This window comes from Leopardus geoffroyi, chromosome D3 (assembly GCF_018350155.1).
Source record: "Leopardus geoffroyi isolate Oge1 chromosome D3, O.geoffroyi_Oge1_pat1.0, whole genome shotgun sequence".
Taxonomy (NCBI): domain Eukaryota; kingdom Metazoa; phylum Chordata; class Mammalia; order Carnivora; family Felidae; genus Leopardus; species Leopardus geoffroyi.
The window spans coordinates 58,037,114-58,063,107 of NC_059339.1; the positions used below are offsets into that span (position 1 = coordinate 58,037,114).

At 35.7% G+C, this 25,994-nt stretch overlaps 1 protein-coding gene across 12 annotated transcripts in view; it reads left to right on the top strand.

Moving 5' to 3' along the window:
- The window catches only part of KIAA1328 (KIAA1328 ortholog), a 360,849-nt gene that overhangs the window by 198,090 nt on the left and 136,765 nt on the right, over nt 1-25,994 (top strand). For all 12 annotated transcript variants that reach the window (XM_045458624.1, XM_045458623.1, XM_045458622.1 and 9 more), the window contains one exon: nt 19,991-20,664. In XM_045458624.1, the coding sequence (XP_045314580.1) occupies nt 19,991-20,664 (674 nt within the window). The remainder of the gene's footprint in view (nt 1-19,990; nt 20,665-25,994) is intronic.

Consider the following 25,994-nt stretch of genomic DNA (forward strand, 5'->3'; position numbering starts at 1 on the left):
AGAAAATCTCAAGCAGTCGCCACACTGTCATCACAGAGCCCAGCGTGGAGCTCCATCCCACAAACCATGAGATCATGACCTGAGCCAAAATTAAGAGTAGACACTTAACCGACTCAGCCACCCAGGTGCTGCAGGGATATATTTTCTTGACCAAACATCTAGTGAAGTTTGTTTCACCACATATAAATAGAGATACAAAATAAGTAAGTAAACTATTGCTAACTTGGGGCACCCTGGTGGCTCAGTCAGTTAAGCGTCCTACTTTGGCTCAGGCCATGATCTCTCTGTCTGTAAGTTGGAGCCCCACGTCAGGCTCTGTGCTGACAACTCAGAGCCTGGAGCCTGCTTCAGATTCTGTGTTTCCCTCTCTCTGCTCCTTCCCCACTTGTGCTCTGTCTCTCTCTCAAAAATAAATAAACATTAAAAAAAATTTTTTTTTAAATATTGCTGACTAACATACTTAACATTAAATCACAAATTTAAAATAGGCTTGATTAAGAGGCGCCTGAGTGGCTCAGTCAGTTAAGTGCCCGACTTCAGCTCAGGTCATGATCTCCTGGTTGCTGAGTTTGAGCCCCATGTCAGGCTGTGTGCTGACAGCTTAGAGCCTGGAGCCTTTTTCAGATTCTATGCCTCCCACTCTCTCTGCCCCCTCCCCACTCGCACTCTGTCTCTCTCTCTCAAAAATAAATAAACATCGGGGCGCCTGGGTGGCGCAGTCGGTTAAGCGTCCGACTTCAGCCAGGTCACGATCTCGCGGTCCGTGAGTTCGAGCCCCGCGTCGGGCTCTGGGCTGATGGCTCAGAGCCTGGAGCCTGTTTCCGATTCTGTGTCTCCCTCTCTCTCTGTCCCCAAAATAAATAAACGTTGAAAAAAAAAATTTAAAAAAAAATAAATAAATAAACATTAAAATATTTTTTTAATAAAAAATTTTAAAAAATAGGCTCGATTAATAATCTAAAGTGTTAATACAGTAACACAGTTATTACATGTGAACATAATGTAATTTTTAAAAAAAACATTTTCTCAGATTTTAGTGTAATTTTAGGATACAAATAACAAGCTATTCTTAAAATATCACACATTGTATCATGGTTCCAGTACAAGATTAGTTTGCAGCTCATGGACTCACTGTATGATTTCAGCATCACTTGAAAGAGTCTGTATCTTTAACCAGACAAGTCCACTGATAACATATCCATGAATTTTTAAAAATACTGGTATGTTCTATGAAATATTTAGGACATATTTATGCCAAAAAGTTATTAATTGTTTATCTGAGTTTTAAATTTAACTGGAATCCTGTATTTTTCTTTGCTAAATTTGGAAACCCTACTTTGCCTACCATACAGTTGCAAAGATTCTTGTATTTTCTTCTAGGATTGTAGAGTTTTAGTTTTTATGTTTAGATCCATAATTCCTTTTGAGTTATTTTTTTGTGTGTAGTGACATAAGGGTTAAAGATTTATTTTTTCCTTATGACTATACAGTTGTCCAGGATCATTTGTTGAACAGACTTTCTTTTTCCCCATTGAATTACTTCCTACCTTTAGCAGACATACAGTAAGGTGACCCCCAATGTGTTACGCCCTTGTGTAATTCTCTTCCTTGAATGGGAGCAGAACTTGTGACTTGCACCTAGCCAGTAGGATATGACAAAGGTAAAGGAATTTTGCAAATGTAATTCACGTCCCACATCAGTTGAGTTTGAGTTAATTAAAAAGGGGATCCTAAATAAACCTGACTTAATCAAGGAAAAGCATTACAACAAGAGCACGTGGGGCCCTCTCTGGAGATCTCTTACTAGAATTGAAGAAATAAGCCTTCATGAGTTCTACAACTACAAGGAAATGAATTCTGCCAACTAAGTAAGAGAGGGCCCTAAGCCTCAGATTTGATGATGGTCAGTATTTTGATTTCAGCCTTTGTAAGATCCTGAGCAGGATCATGGATATTTATCCTGATCCATAAACAACAATTTATGTTTTAAGCTTCTAAGTTTGTGGTATTCTGTTGCACGGCATTAGAAAGCTAATGTATTACCTTTGTCAAGAGACAATTGATCACATATATATGTGAGTCCATTTCTGGACTCTATTCTCTTCCAGTTATCTCTTTCTGTAATCCTAATGCCAGGGAAATAATGTCTTCATTATACAGCTTTATAATATTCTGAAATTAGACAGTGTTAAGTCCTTTAACTTCATTCTTTGTCTTCAAAATTATTTTTGCTATTCTAGTTCCATTGAATTTTCATATAGATTTCAAATTGAGCTTGCCAACTTCTACAAAAGAATATAATGGGATTTCATTGAAACTATAAATCAATTTGGTGGAAACTGACATCTTAACGATATTGAGTCCTTTGATCTATGGGCACAGTCTCTCTCCATATATTCAGGTCTTCTTCAGTTTCTCTCCATAGTACTTTTTAATTTTCATCGTACAATTATGCACATATTTTGTTGAATTTATCTCTAAATATTTCATGTTTGGGGATGCTATTGTAAACAGTATTTTTGTTTCAACTTCTAATTGCTCTTTACCAACATACAAATATACCTCATTTGTATATATAAAGCTTCCGTGACTTGTAATGGAATTATGTCCCAATAAAACCATCATAAATTGAAAATACCATAAGTCAGAAATACATGTGATACACCTAACCTCGACATCTTAACGATATTGAGCCCTTTGATCCATGGGCACAGTATCTCTCTCCATATATTCAGGTCTTCTTCAGTTTCTCTCCATAGTATTTTTTAACTTTCATTGTACAATTGTGCACATATTTTGTTGAATTTATCTCTAAATATTTCATGTTTGGGGATGCTATTATAAACAGTATTTTTGTTTCAACTTCTAATTGCTCTTTACCAATACAAAAATATACCTTATTTGTATATACAGAGCTTCTGTGACTTGTAATGGAATTATGTCCCAATAAAACCATCATAAATTGAAAATATCATAAGTCAGAAATACATGTAATACACCTAACCTACCAAACATCATAGGTTAACCAAGCCTACCTTAACTTTTTTCAGAACACTTACATTAGACTACAGTTAGGCAAAATTATATAACACAAAACCTTATTTTATAATCAGGTGTTGACTATTTTATGTAGTTGACTGAATACCATACTGAAAGTGACAAACACAGTGGCTGTATGGGTACAAAATGATTGTGATTCGGTTGTCCCCCTTATGTGGCTGACTGGGAGCTGTGGCTTGCTGTCACTGCCCAGCATTATGAAAGAATATTGTACTGCATATCACTAGCCCAGGAAAAGATCAAAATTCAAAGAGCTATAGCTCTTTGAGCTATAGCTCAACTGAGCTATAGTTTCTACTGAATATGTATCACTTTTGCACCATTGTAAGTGAAAGAAGTGTTGGTTGAACTATCCTAGGTCAGGAGCTATCTGTATTGTCCTTATATCCTGTGACCTTGCTAAATTTAGTAAGTAATTTTGATATTCTAAATTCCTTATGATTTTCTACACATATGATCACATTATCTGTATATAATGGCAGTTTTATATCTCAGTTTCCACATTTTGTGCCTTTTACTTCTTTCTTTCTTTCTTTCTTTCTTTCTTTCTTTCTTTCTTTCTTTCTTTCTTTCTTTCTTTCTTTCTTATTGCATTGGCTAGGATCTCAAATATAATGCTGAAGAGATGTGCTGAGAGTGGATTTTTGTCTCTTTTTCAATTTCACATGAAATGCATTGTGTCTTTTCACCATTAAGTCTGATGGTGGTTATAGGTTTTGCATAAATACCCATTATCTAGTTGAGGAATCTTCTTACTATTTATAATTTGTTGACTAGTTATTGAGTTTTTGTCAAAGGCTTATTTTTTTTCTATCAGTATGACATAATTATATTTTATTCTGGTAAAATAGTGTATTACACGGATTGATTTTCAGTTGTTAGATCAACTTACCTTTTCTGGGATAAACCCCACTTGTCCATTTTATCTTTTCCTTTTTCTATATTGCTGTATATAATTTGCTAATATTGTGGTGAGAATTTTTACATCCATGTTTATGAAGGATATTGGTTTGTTGTTTTTTTGTAATGTCTTTGGTTTTTCTATCAGGGTGATGCTAGCCATATAAATTAAGTTACAGGTATTTCTGTTCCCTCTATTTCATGAAAAAAAAGCTGTGTGCTTGTTATTATTTTTTAATATTTCACAAAGATTACCAATATTATTTTTCTCTTTCTTTTTTCATGTTTCCTCTCGCTGTCTCTCTTTTACTTCACTTTGGATAATTTGTCATTCTATATCTTCATAAAAACTTGTCTTTCCTTCTGCAGTTATCGAATGTGTTGTTAATCTCATAAAGTGAAATTTTCATTTCAGACATTGTATTTCCCTTCTCTAGAAGTGCAATGTTTAAAAATGTATATTTTGCATCTCTTTCATCATGTTTTACACGTTTTTGAACATATTTTTAATCACTCACTCATTTTAGGTTTTTGTCTGATAATTCCATCATTTCTGTTATTTTTGTATGTCTGTTGATTGATTTTTCTCCTGGTTATAGGTCACATTTTTGTTTCTAACTTTGCCTACTAAGTAAATGCCATACATTGTGAATTTTCCATTGTCAGGTGCTGGATTTTGTTGTGTTTCTTTACAAAATATCAGGGTTTGTTTTGGCCAGCAGTAAAGTTGCTTTTGGATTAGTTTGATACATTCAAGGTCTATTTCTAAACTGTTTTTGAGTGATTCTAATTTAGCCTTTACTGTAGGGGTAATTTTGCCACATACCTAAGGTGTGACTCTTTTGCGATCTATCTTGGATGCTCCTTATATTCAATGAAACCTCTCTACTATGGCTGGAGTGACCTCCCTGTCTTTAACTTTGTGAATTTTTCTTTCTGGAGCTTCCCTGTAATTGATCCTACCCTGGAGTTACTCATGAGTTTTCATCCTATATATGTACAGATTGGTAGTCAGCCAAACAATCAGGGAGACCCTCATGCTCCCTTCCCTTGGATACTTAGTCCTTCAAATTCTACCCATTTCAGCTTCCTCCAACTCTAATCTCTGACTTCTCAGTTCAGTTGAAAATGTTGGGCTCTATCTGTGTTCCTTCTCCTCTGTGCTACCATTCAGAAGTTGCCTTCAGGCAGAAAGCTTATGCTATCATAGGATTTACTGGATTTTCTTTTTTTCTTTCGGACATCAAAGTCTCTGCTCCCTGTTTCCTACCATCTGAAATAGGTTTTTCCTACATTTTGTCAGCTTTTCTTGTTTAAGATTGGAGGTTAATTTTTGACCCACTTACTCCCTTGGGTCTGGAAGCAAAATCTGTCACATTCACTTTTAAGCAATATTTTCAGTAGGTAATAGAATTACTTTCAATTGAAAATAAGTCTATTTATTGTCTCCTGGAAGGTAAGATGCTTGTTTTATCGGTTGGCTTTTGAGCATGTTTTGTCCTTGGGTGGCTTTCTTTATATTTAATCTCCTTTAGAATCACACAGCTTCTTAAATCTGTGGCTTGATAACAGTTTTGAAAAATTCTCTACATTATCTTTTCAAATATTACTTCCCCATTCCCTCTTTTCCCTCCTCCTTCTATATTATATTTATTTTAGGCTTTTGTCATCAGGTACCATACATTCTTTTGTAAATTTCCATCCTTTTACATCCTTCTCTCTATGTTGGTCTGGGTATTTTCTTCTGACGTTTACTCCAATTCACTAATTGTCTCCTCAGATACATCTAATCTGCTATTAAATTTTTAACTATATTTGTTATAGGTACAACTATATTGTTATGTTTTCAGTCCTAAAATTTCCATTTGATTTTTTTTCTAGTTGACAGTTCTCTGCAGTATTTTCTATGATATTATTTAATTTCTTAACTGTAAATAACAATTAATTTAAAGTCCATGTTTGATAATGCCAACACGTAAATCTCTTGTGGTTCTATTTCTATTGTCTTTTTTCTCTTGCAGGTTTATTATTTTTATCTTTTTGCATGCTTGCTTATTTTTTATTGAATGCCAGACAGTGTCTATGAATATATTATTTATAATATAGGTCTCTGATGTTATCTTTACCCAAAGAGAATTTGCTTTTGCTTCTTGCAGGCAGTTAGCTTTGATTCAAATTACCTTAACCCAGTCTGGGACTGAGTGGATTTTGAAGTTCAACTTAAGTATGTACATGGGCTTTTCTATTTCTTTTTCATTTTTACTACCAGCTTTTCAGGGGTCTCAATGGAAAGCCTGGATTTTTTGACAGGACCTCTTTCTTGGCAGGCTCTGAAATCCAAATTTTGTTTCCTGCCCTGTGAGACGCTTACAGCTCTTCTCAGCTTCCCAGCCAGCATCCTAATTTAGAATGTCTTGAACAGAAAAGTGACAACTAATGTCAAGCTATCTTTTCTTGTTTACCTTCACTCTGGGATCCTGGCCTCTTCATGTCCTCACTACCTTGGTAACACATCAGTGCCTTCAAACAGATTTTTTAAAACAGTTTGTCCTCATACTTATTCATGACGGGAGACTGACTGAAAGAAACTAATCCACAATGGATTTTGCCCAACCTTTTTGAGAATTTGGAAGTACTAGACCCTGAAGAAATTCTATAGAGTTACTTAATCAACAAATTGTAGAAAGTTCATTGCTGCCCTCCTTCTATTATAATTCCTTTTTATGCCTTCGCTAGGCATCCACCCTCTACCTAGATCTACCTACCCTTACTCTCCAAAGATCATTCAGTATAGTGTATAGATCTGAACACTTTAATTTTAATTATATTATTTCAATTTAATTTTTTTAGTGTTTTCGTCTGACATAGGCCTGCCTTCTTTCTTTGTCTTTTTCTGTCTCCCCATATAAACTTTATGTCTTGGTTCCTTCAGGTACTGAGTAGATTATCTTGCATTTTATTATTTTATTTCCTTCCAGCTACCCACCAGTTGGCTCATTGGTCATCTCCTGTATTAGGTGGGCATAGAAAATTTAAAGTGAAACTTCTTTAGCATGGCATTCACACCATTTATATCTGGCATCTCCCTGTCTTCATCCATTCCCCATCCCCCTGTCCACCATGCTCTAGACTACTTAGAGTTTACCATACATACTCCTCTTCATAATCCTTGTTTTGTCTGAAAGGTCTTACTTATCCTACACACACTATACACCCTCACACACACCTTTATCGTTAATAAATTCTATTCTGTCTTCCAAAATTTAAATGTCTTCTCTACTGTGAAAACTTCCCAACTTTCCCCACCCCCACTAGAAGCAAATCTAATCTCACTAATGCTTTTCAACTCTGCATATAACATTCTTAGTAGACCTTATCACATAAAATGTTTTTTTTTTGTTTGTTTGTTTTTTGTTTTTCCCTTAGCTAAAATTCAAGGGTCATGAAGGTTGGGACTTTCTCATCAAGCTTTGTATTCTTGCCTCCTAGCATAGCATCTGGCAGGTACTGCCAGATCCCTATCCTGCCTGCTCATTCCAAGGTGGGAGCCTATACCTTTGGGTAAATTACAGAACAGGAGGAGGATTATAATACTGAATCTGTTTATCCATAGTATTTTATTTATATACATGCTTCCCTTATATTTTAGACAAATATAGAAGACTTGGCTTTTAGATGCACAAGTTTTATCCATTCCTATGTATCTAACACTTCATGGCTTTATTAAAAAATTAATCATTCCTCCCCAATCTCTAGCATCCTAACCATGTCTTCTCACATTTAGCACCTGAGCAGCACCCAAAAGCAGGGAACAGAAGGGAAACAAGTTTATTTTTTAAAAATAGTTTTAGGATTGTATTTGGGAGTATCCTTTACACACATTGGATGACAGCATTAACCGAGAAATGTTTTGGGGAAAAACACAATTAACTTTACATTTTAAAAGCCCTGCTTGTCCAAAATGTCTATAAATCTTTCTTCTGAACATAATGTGGTGGTCTCAAAACCTTCCAGCCTTGTTTACAATATGAAAGTCAGTTACCTTAAGGCTGATTTTTAAAAATAACTCAAAGTAGGAAACTTTGTAGCAGTTGCCTTTTATTTCAGATATTACATTTTTGAGCTTGTTTGCCTGTTCTTATCAATGTTGATATAGCACGCATGTTTTTCAGTCTTTCAATATAGTGTCTTGTTTGAAAACCTTTCCATGGAGCATTCTAGAAAATAATATAAAGTTCTGCTTTAAGTTTAAATTCTCATCTCAGAAGGAGACAGTGCCCTTATATTTTACTATTTCACAGATCCAAACTAAATAGGCATTGAGACTCCTGAAAGGTATAGTTGGAATTTTTCTTGAATTTATGGAATCTCTTATTAACCTTTAAACACTCTGAGAAAAGGTACTTGTAGAAAAAGTGTCTCCTGAAAAAAGTAAAATACATTTTGCTATAAATTACCATCAAGCTCCTTAGGATACAAGCTAGGCCATTTAGTTGTTGATACTCCTGCTTCCTGTTTATTGGTTCATTTAACACATGTTCATTAATTTAAGTATTTTTTATTTATAAAGACCAGTATCATTGTAATATGAAGTTGAAAGTAACATTGCCTCTCTCCTGAAGTTCCACCTGGTATTTCCTGGAGTGGGACCAAACTGTATGCAAAAAACCTCATTATTTATTAAGCACCTACTATCTCTTATCGAGATACAACAATAAACAAAAGTAACGGTATCTTTTGATATCTCCGCTCTCAAACAGTTTATAGTTTCCATAAGAAGTGTAAATACTGGGGTGCCTGGGTGGCTCAGTCGGTTGAGTGTCCGACTTCAGCTCAGGTCATGATCTCACGGTCCCTGAGTTCGAGCCCCGCGTCCAGCTCTGTGCTGACAGCTTGGAGCCTGGAACCTGCTTCGGATTCTGTGTCTCCCTCTCTCTCTGACCCTACCTGATCATGCTGTTTCTCTCCGTCTCAAAAATAAATAAACATTAAGAAAAATTTAAAAAGTGTAAATACTTACACATCACAGGGAAACTTCGAGATGTGAAAACAGCTAACGTTGAACTGTTACAGAGAAGGATGAAATGAATACAACAATAAAGGGTGGAACAAAATCCTCCTGGGGAAGGCAAAACCAAGGTGAGCTGGGGGGTGGGGAAGCCACAATAGCAGGAAGTGGTGCTAAACCAGGCCAAACCAGCCTGGAAGCATTTCGGAGTTGCATTTGGAAGACTAAAAAGGAGCCAGGGCATTTGAGCACATGGAAATTGCATCACTTATTTTTTTATTAAGTTCTAAATGAAGTCTCTTCTCTTGATTTTTTTGTAGTACACTAAACTAGCTAATAAGTAATGTCCTAAATTTTTTAAAGTCAGGACTTAGCTGTATGCATTTAAAGGACTAAGATTTCTAAAATAAATCTTGAGTCCCCAAGGAAGGGCTAGCCCTTTAAGGTTGGTTACCTTAAATCTTTCTGGTTTGCTAGTTCCCTGTGCTTTCAGAAATGCTTCTCATTAGATCTCTTCAATATCCCTGGTCTGCAACCACTTATATAGGGGAAAAAAGGATATAGCAGACTCTAATCTTTAGTAAAAGGGCTGTGATTCATTTCAGGAAATCTTGGTGTAATAAACGACAGGCTGGTTCTCCCTCCCTCCTGTTTCCTACAAGTACACCAGGGGTTATATTTCTTGGTATTTCTTAAATATTCTTTTTCAGCAGAGTTTATTTTTACTTGCTAGTTTCAAAGATACAACACAGATACTTTTTTCCCTCAGCCAACAACATAAACATAGTTCTAACCCTGACCTCCCCTTCAGGAACAGTTGGTTATGTTCACATGGTGTTAACTTTATGTTTTCTAGAAAGTATATTAAGAATTCCTTTCATTTGACACAAACTAATCTTGCTTGCTTCCTTTAAAACGAACTACATTGAACTGCCTTCGTTCACTTCTTATTTCCATTCTTGAGGCTGTCACTGGAGCTACAGAAGAGAGGACCATAAACAGACCAGGGGGAGCTCTGCTTAGAGCCCCAGGATACACCCTATAAACATAAAGCCAAGAGGGTGCACGGGAAAATTAGTGTGAACTCTTAAGGATGATTTTCTTGTGCTGCATCCGTAACGAAATCTAAGTACAGTTGGCTTTAATATCCAGTATGTTTTCTTTTCATGTTTATGCATGTGAAGTTTGTCCTCACCACTTCTAATTTGTCTTTGTTTCATTTTCTCTATAACATTATTTCATCTTCTTTCTGATCTTCATTGAGTTAAAACTAGCCTTGTGCATCTGTTTCCTTTGGTAGATTTAGAAAACCATGTATAAATCTGCTTTTTTTTTCTTTTACCATTTATAATCATATATGGTAAAGCAATTTGAATCAGTATCACTTATATATTTCTGTGGTGAATGGTTATCCTATCCCTTCAAAATATTTAAATCTCATCCAAGTATCTGGGACTATCTTCACAACTATACATTTGTCTTATTCAATCTTCATTTGTATCTCTTTCAAATTTAATAACCAGATAAGAGGCTGATTTAAGTTTTCTAGTGTGTAAATCACATAAGGCAGTAGTGTTAAAACACAGAATTTGCAGGGCACCTTGGTGGCTCAGTCGGTTAAGCATCCCACTCTTGATTTCGGCTCAGGCATGATCTCACCATTTATGGGTTCGAGCCCAGTATCATGCTTTGCACTGACAATGCAGAGCCTGCTTGGGATTCTCTCTCTCTCCCTCTCTCTGCACCTCCTCTGCTCACTTTCTCGAAACAAATAAATAAGCATTTTAAAAATTGCTAAAACAACCCACAGAATTTGTCAGGGGAAATAGAATCAAGGGACATCCAGTATTTTGCAGTAATTCTTTTAGTTGATAGCTGAAGCTTTATTGATTGGTATAATTTTTCATCTAACCCTTTTCTTTTCTTTCATCTCCTTGGGGTATAACAATCCAATCCCTGGGTTTCTTAGCTCTTAAAGATACCATAAGCTTTAGAAATTGTCAAACCCAGCCCCTTATTTTACAAACATCTAAACTGCCAAGAGATGTAAAGTGACTTTCCAAAAATAACAGAACTCCTAAGTGGCATACTAGAATTCTAATCAAGGTCTTTTGACCTCACCTCAAGTATGCTGTCAGTTCTTCCGTGCTCTCATTCATTTTTACAGCAAATCAACACATTCCAACTTTCAAGAAAGGTAGAAATGATCAAATGTTATGAGGTTTAGCCTTTTCTGAGTCTGGTAGTTACAGTTGGAAATTTTGGCACACTTCTGGTGTACACATCCTAAAAGTTGGTAGTGCATTTGGTATGTGCTGCTAGTATTCTGTCATCTGTACATTATCATGTGTCTATATCTATACCCTTTTAAATCTCATAATTATTGACTTTAATGTCTTTTAGATTCAATAATCCTAGGTTGTGCCACAATCCCTGTGGGAACTAGAATAAGTCATTAGAGCCTTGCAAATGCATTTGACTGCTGCATTCTGTTATTTTTCTCTTCCATTGATAGCCTACAGCTTCAGCTGCTGAGCAGCAGAGAAGCTTAAACCTCTAGGGCCCATTAGATTTAACTTGTTTACTGCATTGATATCTATATGTTAAATGACAAGAGAGTTCAGGTTATTGAATAATTTAAAATTCAGCTCTAATTGGTGTCATATGACCTGGAAAAGGCCATGGATGATGCCAGGAGCATGCTGTGAATTTCTTATAAATAATTCATAAATTAGATGATTCATTTGCCTGGATGTCTTCCTAAATGCAAAAGTTTGTAAGTTATAACTGATGATACAACACCTGTAAGTATTTAGTTCATAACGCTGGAAGGTAATCTACCTTGATGATCTTCTAGCGAAATCTGCCAGTATCGGAGAGTTAATTGCACTGGGGAGAATGAACATTTATTTGGGATGAGACTTTGGCAAACCACACAGTGCAGCTGTTGCATTACACAGCTTCTGTCAGCTTGACAACTGGTCCATGGAAGGCCAACTTTAAAAATGCAGCATGTCGTTCTATGCCTTATTTCACATTCATTCCAAATGTTCTGGGTAATGCAATGACCTGTCCCACACACAGTAATTTAGGTTTAGAAATATTTAATATAGGTCTTGAATTTCTGACTCCTCATTAAATAAAGAGCACAGGGGGAAATTTTGAAGTTATAAATTTGAGGTTTTCATTCTTATAAGGCTATCTGTGGGAATGTGAGGATTGTTAATAGGGTGTTTGCCAGGATAGTAAATTATTATTATTTGCCATTAGAGACATGAATATCATAAATAGATCAATAATATTTATTGATATTGTTAACCACTAATTCTGTGGTTAACAATTCACAAATGCATTATAAATAATCACTTCCTAATCATGCAGAATAACTACCTGTTGCAAGAAATAATTACTGCAGTTTAATTCACCTCTTTTCTTACGGCTTCATAGCAGAGAGATTGGCCAGGCCTGTAAAAATGATTTGCAGAAACTTACAAAATATACTTGTTGATTGTATTTCACAAAGTAATACTGCAGATTTTTTTTAACATGTGAGAACACTGAAAAGCTTTGTATCACCATAGGAATAGTATGTGATTGTGTATGTTCGTGTATATGCTTGCGCATACATGATAGCTGTACATGTGAATGTGTATACAAGATGACACATCATAGTGTTTAGAGACATCTTTGTTTCCTATGAAGTCTTTTTAATGGCATATTTAAGAAAGTATCTTAAAGATTCAGAAAATCCTCTTCTAGCTCAGAAATTTACTAACTTCCACTCTCAGAAAATTCTTCATTGTGTCCAAGCTAAGTCTCTCACATTTTTTAAACATTTTTTTATACTCTTCTCATGTTTTGTTTGTCTCCTGTTACTTATTTTTTTATGTTGTCATAAGTATGTATCTACCCAAGTTAAAAGACATTGTACTCCAATTATGTCATAAGCCAAAAATGCCTGCATTTTCTCCTCATCTTTCTTTTGTGCTATGGATCCCATATCATATCCCATCAAAGACTTTATTGGCTTTATTTGTGCCACTTGTAGAGTCTTAAAGTGTAGTCAAGGTTTGTGATACCTTTTATATAATACAAATCCTAACATGCTACCATTTTGAACTCAATTTTTTTAACAGAATAATTTTTTGTTTGTTTTTTTTGAGAGATAGTGAGTGGGGCAGGACCAGAGAGAGAAGTAGAATCTTAAGCAGGCTCCACGCTTAGAGCAGAGCCCAACGCAGGACTTGATCCCATGACTCTGATATCATGACCTGAGCTGAAATCAAGAGTTGGATGCTCAACCAACTAAGCCACCAGGTGCCCCTTGAACTCAACTTCTTTATTTGTTGTGATCTACAGATCATTATCCTGTCTAAACTTATTTTTTTCATTTATACCATTTGTTTTCCTGCCTCTTCTGCATGCTTTTCTTTTCTCCTAAATATCATTTTGTTCATCTCTGATTAAGCACTCCATTCAACTAATTTTCATCACACAGATAATTCTTGACAGCCCTTTACAAGTCATTGTGATGGGTTTTAAGCGTTTCTTAGTATATTCATGGAATCCTTTAATGGGAGGAGCACTCAATGTAATCATCAGGTTCAAATGGCAAAATATAGCAGGACGAATCCAATCTCATGAGTTAGGAATGGTTTTTAACTTTTTTAATGGCTGGGGGGGTGAAGAATATTTCATAAAATGGGAAAACTACCTGAAATTCAGATTTCAGTGTCTGTAAATAAGGTTTTACTGGACCAGTCTTTCATTTATGTATTGTCTCTTGCTTTCACACTACAAAAGCAGAACTGAGTAGTTATGACAAAGACCATATGGACTGCAAACTAAAAGGTCTATTAACTGGCCCTTTACAGAAGTTTGCTAACCTTTGCAAATGTTTGATGAAAACAAACAAATTACAGCCACATTCTATATCATGTATGAACTTCATAATTATAATGTTGGGTAAAGAAGTCAGACACAAAATGTACTTCATGTTATTCCATTTATACTTTAAAAATAAACAGGTAAAACCAAATTCCGGTATGGACTTTTAAGTAGGGAAGTATGAAGCAGAGAAGTTATTCCCATAAAAGTCAAGATGGTAATTCCCTTGGACAGGAGAGGTAGAGAGTAGAGATTGTGCAGGGTCCTCTGCATACAGACGGCTTTCCGTTTCTTGGATAGTGGTTATGTGGGTGGACGTTGTCTTATTATTATTATTCACTTATTATTATTCACTGAGATGATTAAACTTTTCTATGCTTAATAGCATTTCATATTAACGAATTTTTTTTTAAAAGCTACATTATGGAGAAATGGAAGACTAAAGATTTGGAGTGATTCATATTCCCATTTATCTCAAATATAGTGTTGATGGGATCTTGGGAAAGTTGTGTTGCTTCAGTGTACTTCATTATGTCATATGCAAATTGGTAACTCTAATAACTACCTTATAGAGTTGTTAAGAATTACAGGCTGAGGGGCACCTGGGTGGCTCAGTTGGTTAAGCGCCCAACTCTTGATTTTTGCTCAGGTCGTGATCAAGAATTATAGGTTGAGTATATAAAACATTTAGCATAGTACATAGTAAACTCTATGTTTAGTTCAGTTCAATGGTCAGTGAAGGTGAATATTTAGAACCCAGTTCTCTCATCAGTAATAATTTGCATAAAGGTATCTTCTCTGACCTTCATTTTCCATTTCCCATCTCAGTCCTTTAAAAGTTATTTTGGTGTGTCTGGGTGGCTCAGTCAGTTTAGCATCCAACTTCAGCTCAGGTCACGATCTCACGGTTCATGGGTTTGAGCCCCAAGTTGGATTTTGTGCTGATAGCTCAGAGCCTTCTTTGGATTCTCTCTCCCTCACTCTCTGTCCCTCCCCCATTCACATTCTTTCTCTCTCAAAAATAAATAAACATTTATTTTTAAATTTTTAAAAATTATTTTGAATTATTTAAGGGTATTGGTTTCAACAAGCACTTCACAAAACAAGATATCCAAATGGCCAATAAGCATATGTTAATTAATTATCATTACATATCAGGGAAATGAAAAATAAAATCACAATAAGATTTCACTACACACCAGATTGGCTAAAAATAAAAACATAGTATCAAATGTAAGTGTGAATGAGAAGCAACTGGGACTCTTTTACTTTGCTGATGGAGATGTAAAACAGATGGACCACTCTGACTGTTTCTAATAAAGTCAAACATATGCCTACCTGGCACCCAAGAAAAATAAATATGTATGTCAAAAAAAGACTTTGTGTAAGAATATTGCTAGCAGTTTTATTCGCAGTAGCCCTAAACCAGAAACAACCTAATCCAATAAGAGAATGAATAAACAAATTTTGGTATATTCATACAATGAAATACTATGCAGCAATATAAAAGAATGAACTATTGATACACACAGAAACATAAAAGAAATTCAAAATTATGTTGAACTTAATGAGGCTCCTGGGTGGCTCAGTTGGTTAAGTGACCGACTTCGGCTCAGGTCATGATCTCCTGGTTGGTGAGTTAGAGCCCCACAACATTCTCTCTGCTGTCAGTGCAGAGCCCACTTCGGATCCTCTGTGCTCTCTCTCTGCCCCACCCCCTTCTCTTTCTCTCTCTCTCTCAAAAATAAACATGCAAAATTATGTTGAGCTTAAGAAGCCAGCCACAAAAGAGTAGCATGCCATATAATTCCATTTATGTGAGGCTAAACATAGGCAAAACTAATCTATGGTCATAGAAGTGAGAATAATGGTTACCTCTGGGAGTATGAGGAGGTTGGTTTGACTAGAAAGGGCACAGGCATCTTTTCTGGGGTAATGATGATTACATGGGTATATGCAAATGTAAAAATTCATCAAGCTGTACACTTAAGATGTGTGCATTTTAGTATATGTAAATTATGTCTCCATTAAAAAAATTATTGGTTCCTAAATTAGTGTGATGTATCTGAAAAATTCATATCAAACCCATATGCCAGAGACAGCGGTTTGGGATTTGTTAGTTTAAGCCTTAGTTAAAAGAGGTTACATTTGTAAACATCTCATAGAAAGCATGGTGCAGCAGCTCCAGAAAGAAAAACACATCTGTTTCATTGGGCCCGTTGTGACTTCCATGTGTCCCAGAGGCAATATTTGTCTTCACTTCACTAATAAAATAACTTAATTTCTTATATTCAGATCCTAACAGGCAGTTTTCTATTTCTCCTCTCTTCATTTTCCTTAGTAGCACATAATTCAGCCTAATCATGGATTCTGATTTTCATTTCCAATTTTCTGGGACGCATACCCCAACTTGACTTTTCTTCTTATCTGATACAGTCAGCCCCTTGTTATTGAGAATGTAGTATATGCAAACCTCAGTGCTATACATACAGCGGAAGTAAATAGAACCCTGACTGCAAAAGTTGTTGGGGCAGAGAAGTCAATGCTAGTAACAGTAGTAATAATTATAATAGGAAACATTGTTTGAATACTGACTGTAGATTGGCAATATCCAAAGCACTTTGTGTGAATGATCTCATCCAGTCGTCACAATAGCCCTAAGAGGCAAGGCAAGATGTCAGGGTAAGGCATATTTTGTAATGAGGACAAACATGAAGAACCTGTCTATTATCTAAAGCATTTCAACACTGACCCAACTTGCAAGCCTCACTGTAGCAAAATAAAGCTGGATAACCAAACTCATTTGTTTTAGAAGACAATTTAAGGTAATCATTGTAACTGTACATGTCCCTTGGAGATCTCACTTCCCCCCTGCCCCTCCCTGGCACATACCCCATAAGGTTCACCTTGAAAAACGTTTGGGTAAATATAAGGGTTTTTTTTTTTTCCTTTTTGTAAATCAGTACCCTTATGAAATGGCAACCTTGATAAGTGCCCATCTGTCTGTCCACCATGTTCAGTTTTAAGGTAGATGCTGTCTTTGATCCCTGTTTTACTGATGAGAAAACTGAGGGTCAGGCAAGTTGAAAAAGGTGCTTTATTCATTTTTTTATTGCTGTGCAACAAAATACTACAAATCTACTAGTTTAATACAACATACATTTATTATCTCACCATTTCTATGGGTCATGAGTCAGGTGCAGGTTGGTTGGGTCCTCTGCTTGGGGTCTTAGAAAGCTGCAGTCTGGGTAACAGCTGGACTGCATTCTCATCTGGAGCTCTAGGTCCCCTTCCAAGCTCACGTGCTTGTTGGCAGAATTTAGTTTCCTGATGTCTCATTTTTTGCCAGCTGTTGGCTGGAAACTGCCTTCTGCTCCAGAGGTCATTGCCACATGACCCCCTTCATTGGTCCTCCCATAACACTTTAGCTTGTTTCTTCAAAGCCAATCTCTTATCTTAGGGAGGGCACCAGACCCTTTTGTAAAGGACTTACTTGATTAGGTGTGGCCCATAAAAGATAATCTCCTTTTTATTAATTCAAACTCTACTGATTAGGAGGAGCCTGAGTTAATCTGTAATGTCCCTTTGGTCATAATACTCTAATGTAATAATGGGATTAATATCTCATCACGTTCACAAGTTATACCCACATTCAAGGGGAGGAGATAATAACACGTGGGCACACAAAGAGGACAGGAATCTTGGGGACCATCCTAGAATTCTGCCTACCAACATGCACAGTCACCCATCAGTAACTGGCAAAGGAGTGTTCTCTTTAAGCAAAGTGTGCATCAAAATCATTAAGTTGAACTGCTTCTCATAAACATAAAAAGTTAACTACCAACAAAAGTATTTTTTTAATATTCCAAATACCTGACACTTCCAAAAAAACATTTTTAAATATTCCAAATATGTGACATTTATGAGTAATTTAATAATCAGTACCATTAACATAAGTATCAGCTATATCAGTATCTAAAGATGCACATATGTAAATAATGCGGAGGAACAAAAATAAGAATATAAAATAATACATACATGCCATTGTTAAGTTGCCAACACATGGATTAGGAAATATAGGACAATGTAAAAGAGTGGATTTAAGTTTCCAGACCTTTAAAAAATTCACCTGTCATTTTTAAATATAATTCTATGAAAAGATAGCTTACCATACAGAGTAGCAGATGATAAATGTTAAATATTTGTTTTGACAGTAAGTGCTACAGAAGTTCAGAGTAGGGGAGATTAATGTGGACTGGAGTTTCCCTTTAGTTGTAAAATGAGGTTAATTTTTTTTATGAGGTAGTTTATCATAAATTTTGCCCTAGGACTAGTTTCTTCTCCGTAGCTTGCAATCTACTCCGTGTCACCTGCTCAGTGTAAAGGATTGTGTGTCTTCTTTGAAGAGGACCAAGTCTCCTTCCTAGATATGGGTCATTCTCATTTGAATAGAACTCCTTTAGTATTGTTTTAGAAACTCAAAGTCTTGAGAATCATTATAATAATATAATATATTATAATAATATAATAATTCTGATAATCCTCTTTTATCGGAAGATAGGAAACAAGGATGCCTGGGTGGCTCAGTCGGTTAAGTATCTTGGTTTTGGCTTGGGTCATGATCTCACAGTCGTGGGATTGAACCCGAGTTGGGCCCTGAGCCAAGCTTGGGGCCTGCTCGAGATTCTCTCTTTCTCTCTCTCTCTCTTTCTCTCTCAAAATAAATAAATAAACATTTTAAAAATGTATTTAAAAAAGAATATAGGAAACATGGTGTTGCTGTATATCTGTTGACATTTTTTTCCAATCAGATCATCTCAACTATTACAAGGTAAATTGGTGGAATTTTTGTTTTCTCCCTTCTGCTAGGGATCTCAATTATTCATTTATTTCATGTCTCTAGAATAAGGTAACCATCTCAACTGTTTATGATTTAGTTCTAATTTAAAAAGAAGTTGTGGCAGACTGAATAATGCCCCCCCAAATATGTCCATGTCCTAATTCCTGGAACCTGTGAAAGTCTCTCTTTATATGACACAAAGGATTTTGTATGACAAGAGACTTTATAGATGTGATTAACTTAAGGATTTTGAGATGAGGGAATTATCTAGGATTACCTGGATGAGGCCAGTGTTACCAAAACAGTCCTATAAGAGGGACACAGGAGGAGTCAGATGTCCCGTGACACCAGTGGTTCTCAAAGTGTGGTGCCAGATTAGCAACATCAGCATCATCTGGCAACTTGTTAAAAACACAGCTTCACTTAACTCTGCTCCATACTTACTGAATTGGAAACCCTAAGAATGAAGCCCAGAAATTCACATTTGACAATTCCTCCAGGTGATTCTGATACATGCTAAAGTTAGAGAATCACTGATATAAGCTAAGTTTTGCTCTCCCTGATAGAACAGGCATGAGGCTAAAATGCTGGGAAAGCTCATGCTATTGGCCTGCCAAAGGTAATTTGCAACTGCTTCCTTTCTGCCTGAGTTCTATCAGGCTATGATCACTCGAATAGCTTAACTGAAAAACCACTTATGTTTATAGCTGAAATTAAATATGTTTTGTATTTAAAAAACCGCTTTTGATTAGAATCATATTTTTTGGAAAGTGCTTGGTTTTATCTGTGTGCTGTAAAGATACTTATAAAAACTCATCAAATTTCTGGCAGTAACTAACATCCTATTCAGTATAAGATGAACTGTTTTACATCAAATCTCATTGTGTGTAATGGACAAACAAAGGACATTTCAAAGGGTATTTAAGGTGGCTGAGTGGATTTCTTGGCTTAGTATTTAAAAGTAAGCATTTTAAGACCTTAGCATTTAATGCTTTTGCCTCTTCTCAAAGTTGATTCTACGTAAAACTCATTATTTCCAACTCCTGGAATCTTGCTTAAACAGCAAATGGAAGTACTTTCTTTTTCTCTTACATCTGGATTTACTGAAATGGAGATTGTTTGAAAATGGGTTTGGCTTTGTGGCACATGTCTGTTTAGCTATGTGAATACTATCATTTATTAAGAACAGAACAAGAGCTTTGTTTTGAGAAACATATATCACTGATTTCTGAAAAGTCAAAAGAACTCCTTTCAGTGTGCTCTTATTTGACAAATGATCTTGTGGTTCCTTTTAGGTATCCAATAGGAAGAGCACTCTTCGGTCTTCAGGTATGGAACTGGATGGCTCCTACTTGAGTGTAGCCAAATCACAAACCTGCTATCAAACCAAGCAGAGGCCTATGTCTGCAATCCAAGACTCCGCTTCAGAATCCCTTGTGGAGTTTAAGAGTAATTCTTTGAAGCCAGCAGATTTTCATTGTCCTAAAGAGGACCAAGACAGGGTGCCATTAGAGACCAGAACATGTGATTATGGATCCCCAGGGAGAAAACTAGTAGACGCAGTCCCTACAGAGAAAGCCCCACCAGCGGAATTGAAGATGAAACAATGCCAACACCTGAAGCCTTCTCCATCCAGTCAGTGTTGTGGTCATAGACTTTCTGAAAATGAAGATCATGTTCATGAAAGTCATTCTACGCACATGGCCCCTCAATATTCCAAAACACATCTGGAATCATGCAATAATTGTGGGCTTTCCTGGGCATCCCTGCTGCATGGTCAAGGAACACAGCAGGCTAGTGAAACTGATGTCAGAAAGCAACTCTCGGAAAATAGAAGGCAGCAACTTATGCTTCAGAAAATGGAGCTGGAAATTGAAAAAGAGCGCCTTCAGCATCTGCTGACCCAGCAGGAGACAAAGCTTCTTCTGAAACAGCAGCAGCTTCATCAGTCTCGACTGGATTATAATTGGTGAGTCTTACCTGTTCTCTCAGCAATGTCTAGGTTGGAGAACTCCGTGTAAAATGACTCTTGTACTAATATAAAGTTGCAAAGGCACAGAGGTTCCTTGGGGTCTTGGCTTCCTCAAGATGCATACTAACTATGATGACTAAGTAAATTCTATGATCTTCTTTGGAAGACTTAGAACATTACCCCATCTTCCCAAATGTTAGCCTAGAATATCTACCTCTGAGCAGTCCATTGTAACTTTTGCTGGATTCTAAAGAGAATATTTTTAAAAGATATTGTTACATAAAATCTTCTGCTATTTGAGGTCATTATGGAGACTATTAGGCATTAAGTAAAAATTTGAGACTTCAGGATGTGGAATCAGATTGTGAAGCAGAGTGATTAACTGTCATCATACCATATTTATGTCTATCCACCATAATATAAAATGTAACAAATGATAAGAGCCTTCTAAATTCAACCTTTTCTCGTCATGAAACATAACCTGTTCAATAACCAATTCCAATAAACTTACCCACATTTGAACTCTTCTCTCTCTCTCTCAAAATAAATAAATAAACTTAAATAAATAAATAAATAAATAAATAAATTACAAGTTTTCAGAGAGAAGTGCTTGTATATATATCCCTGCCATTTCCTTCTTGATCAAACTTACCATTTCCCCTTTGTACACATTCATACATTCTATGCAGACACGTACATCCTATACAGACACACTTAGTACAAATGTCATTTTCTTTTACTTCTTAGAGTTCATTGTCTCTCACTCACAGATTCTGCCAATATTTTTTAGATTCTAATATCTTTGAGAGTTCTTTCTTGGAATTTTTCCTTTAGTGTAATGCTTTGCTTGGAACCAGAAGTGCTCTGCCACTTTCTCTTTATTCATGATCGGACAGTTCTGTTCTTCACTGTTGAAAGCTGGAGGCTCTTAACATAACTGAAAATGAAGGCTCTTATAACAAGCTTTTCACCAAAGGCCAAAAGATTGCTTCAGTTTGATGACCCCAATCTCTAATCCTCCAGTTGATGTCTAATCTTTCTTGAGAACTTTATTTAACTAACATTTATTGAATGCCTATGATATGTAAGAAATGGTTCTAGGCACTTAGGATAGAGAAATGAATCCAATGTGGTCATTAAAGAGGTCATAGTCCAGCAGACTGCATAATTTTAAAACAGGTTTCATGTTCACTTGGACAGCACTGCTTACTGAAATAATGCTATGTAATGACAATAAATAGACATTGTGTTCATTTGAACAGCTCTATTTATTAAAATAATACTGCATAATGACAATAAAGTCTTTATTGTTATCTCGATCATCCTAGCTTAGATGAGAGAGCTATGAAATACAGTTTTTCAGCAAGTTTTGTGTATGCATAAATTGTAAAAGCTTATACATATTTATAGAGATTTATAAACTTTTCAATAAATAATTATAGATTAACAGGAAGTTGCTTAAATAGTACAGAGAGGTCCTCCCAGTTTCTCCCAATGGCTATATCTTACATAACTAGAATACAATATCAAAATTAATAAATCAACTTTGGTACAATGTGTCTAGTTCCATGCATTTTACAATGTGTGGACTTGTGTAACCATCACAACAATCAAACTATAGAACTATTTCAGCAACACCAGGGTTTCCTTTTTACTACCCCATTTGAGTTGTCCACCCTCTTCTGCCCCCACCATCCTTAACCCTTAGAAACCAGTAATCTGTTGTCTATTTCTATAATTTTGGCATTTTGAGATTGTTATATAAATGGGATTATACAGTGTATGAACTTTCGATGTTGGCTTTTTTTCACGCAGTATAATGCTCTTGAGATTCATCTAGGTTGTAACATATGTTGTGCCTTTTGATTGTGGAGTAGTAGTCCATGATATGGTTATACCATGATCTGTTTAACCAATTATCTATTGAAGGACAACTTGGTTCTTTGCCTATTACGAGGAGAGCTGCTACATACATCTTTATACAAGTTTCTGTGTGGACTAAGGTTTTCATTTCTACAAATAAAAGTTAAGAATGCGATTGCTAGATCATATGATAAGTATATATTTAGTTTTAAAAAATTAAATGTATACTTAGCTTATACTATATTTAGTATAAAATATGTCTTCACCACCAATGTATAAGAAATTGTTTCTCCACATCCTTACCAGCGTTTGGAATTGTCACAAATTTCTATTTTGTCTATTCTAATCTGTGTGTAGTGATATTTCACTGTGGTCTTAACTTGCATTTCCCTAATGGCTAGTGATGTTGAAAATCTTTTCATTTGCTTGTTTGTTTTTCTTCCATCTTTTTGGGTAAATTGTCTCTGTAGTATCTTTTGTCTATATTCTATTTGGATTTCTTGAGATTTATTGAATTTTGAGAGCTTTTTATATATGCTAGGCATGTCCTTTCTCAGATAGGTGGATTGCAAACATTTTCTCCTATTCTGTGGATTGTCTGTTTCATCTTACTTAAAAGGATCCTTCACAGAACAAAAGTTGTTTTTTTTTTTAATTTTGATGAAGTTTAATTTATCAAATTTTCTCCTTATAGGTTATATAAAGTTTTTATCATGAATGTTTGTTAAATTTCCTCAAATCCTGTTTATACATCAGTTAATGTGATCATGTGATTTTTTTTTAATTTAGCCTGCTAATATGGTGGATTGTATTTATTAATTTTTGAATATTGACCTAGTGTTGCATTCCTGGAATAAGTCCCATTTGGTCATAGTGTAAAATACTTTTTATATATTACCAAATTCCATCTACTAAGAGTTTGTTAAGGGCATTGCATCAATATTGATGAGGAATTTTGGTCTGTGTTTGTGTGCGTGTGTGTGTGTGTGTGTACTGTCTTTGTCTAACTTTGGTATCTAGGGAATCCTGGTCTCATTTATTAGTTTCATTCATTTCTTAATATTTTCTTCCTTCTGCTTGTGTAGGATTTGTCTTGCTCTTGTATTTTTAAATTTCTTAAGGTGGGAACTTAGATCATTACTTGGAGACTTTTTTCTTTTCTGGTGGGAGCATTTAGTGCTATAAATTTCCCTCTCAGCACGGTTTTAACTATGACTCACATATTTTGGTGTGTTGGTGTGTTCACTTCGTGTAATGTCCCTCTAGGTTCATCCATGGTGTTGCAAAAGTCAGGATTTCCTTCTTTCTCCTGGCCGAATAATATATATTTTTATATATCTTTTTACCCATTCATGTGTTAGCAGGCACTTAGGTTGTTTCCATTATGAGTAATGCGACAATGAACATGGGAGTGCAGATACCCAGAAGTAGGATTGTGGGATCATATGGTGGTTCTGTTTTTAAAGTTTGTTTGAGAAACCTCCATACCATTTTTCATAATGGCTGTACCAATTTGCATTTGCACCACCTGTGTATAGGAATTCCCTTTTCTCCATATCCTGCCCAACATTTGTTATCTTTTTATCTTTTTGATCGAAGCCAATCTAACAGGTGTGAGGCAATATCTCACTGTAGTTTTGATTTGCATGTCACTGACAATTAGTGATGTCAAGTAACTTTTTGTGTACCTGTGAGTCAACTTGTATGTCTTCTTTGGAAAAATGTCTTCTCAGCGACTCTGCCAGTTTTTTAATTGGATTATTTAGGGATTTTTTTGCTATTAAGTTGTGTAAGTCCAGGGGCGCCTGGGTGGCGCAGTCGGTTAAGCGTCCGACTTCAGCCAGGTCACGATCTCGCGGTCCGTGGGTTCGAGCCCTGCATCGGGCTCTGGGCTGATGGCTCAGAGCCTGGAGCCTGTTTCCGATTCTGTGTCTCCTTCTCTCTCTGCCCCTCCCCCGTTCATGCTCTGTCTCTCTCTGTCCCAAAAATAAAAAATAAACGTTGAAAAAAAAAAAAAAAAGTTGTGTAAGTCCCTTATATATTTTGAATATTAACCCTTTATCATATGTGTGTGTGTGTGTGTGTGTGTGTGTGTGTGTGTGTGTGTGAGGGAGAGAGAGAGAGAGAGAGAGAGAGAGAGAGAGAGAGAGAGAGATTATATGTATACATATATATATATATATATATTTCATTTTTATAATTTATTTCGTTTGCTGTGCAGAAGCCTTTTATCTTGATGTGGTCCCACTTATTTTTACTAGTTTTGCCTGATCTTTTGGTGTCAAATCCAAAAAATAATTTCTTAGATTAATGTCAAGGAGTTTTTTTCTACGTTTCCTTCTTGTAGTTTTACAGTTTTAGGTCTTATATTTAAGTCTTTAATCCAGTTCAAGTTAATTTTTCATTCTTTTGCATGTGGATATCCAATTTTCCCAACACTATTTATTGAAAGAGACTATCCCTTCCCCATTGTGTATTCTTGGTATGCTGAACAAAGAGTAACCAACCGTATATGCTCAAGTCTATTTCTGGGCTTTCTATTCTGTTCTGTTCTGTTTGTCTTTATATCTGTTTGTATACCTTCACTGTTTTGGTTGCTATAGCTTTGTATTGTTTGAAACTAGGAAGTGTGGAGCCTTCAGCTTTGTTCTTTCTCAGGATTACTTTGGCTATTTGGGGTCTTTTTGGTTCCATATAAATTTTAGAATTGTTTTTTCTAATTCTGTGAAAAATTTCAATGGAATATTGATAAGGATTGCATTCAACCTGTAGATTACTGTTGGTAGTATGGACATTTTAACAATACTGATTCTTCTAACCCATGAACACAAGACATTTTTCCATTATTTGTGTTTTCCTCAATTTCCTCAGTGTCTTATAGTTTTAGTGTACAGATCTTTTACCTCCTTGGTTAAATTTATTCTAAGTGTATTGTTTTTGATGCAACTGTAAATGGGATTGATTTATTAATTTATTTTTTAAGTAGTTCATTGTTAGTGTATAGAAATGCGTCCGATTTTTGTATGTTGATTTTTGTACCCTGCAATTTTAGTGAATTTCTTCTTTAGTTCTAACGTTTGATGGCATCTTCATTGTTTTTTATACATAAGGTTATGCCATCCGCAAACAGAGAAAATTTTACTTTTCTTTCTGATTGGGATATCTTTTATTTGCTTTTCTTGCCTAATTGCTCGGGCTGGTACTTTCAGTATTATGTAGAAGAAGAGTGACAAGAGTGGACATCCTTGTCTTGTCCCTGATCTTAAAGGAAAAGTTTTCAACCTTTCACCTTTGAATATGATGTTAGTAGTGGGCTTGTGATATATGGCCCTTGATTATGTTATGTTCTTTCTATACTCAATTTCTTGAGAGCTATTATCATGAAAGGATGTTGGATTGTGCCAAGTGCTTCTTCTGCATTTTATTGAAATGATCATATGATTTTTGTTTTTTATTCTATTAAT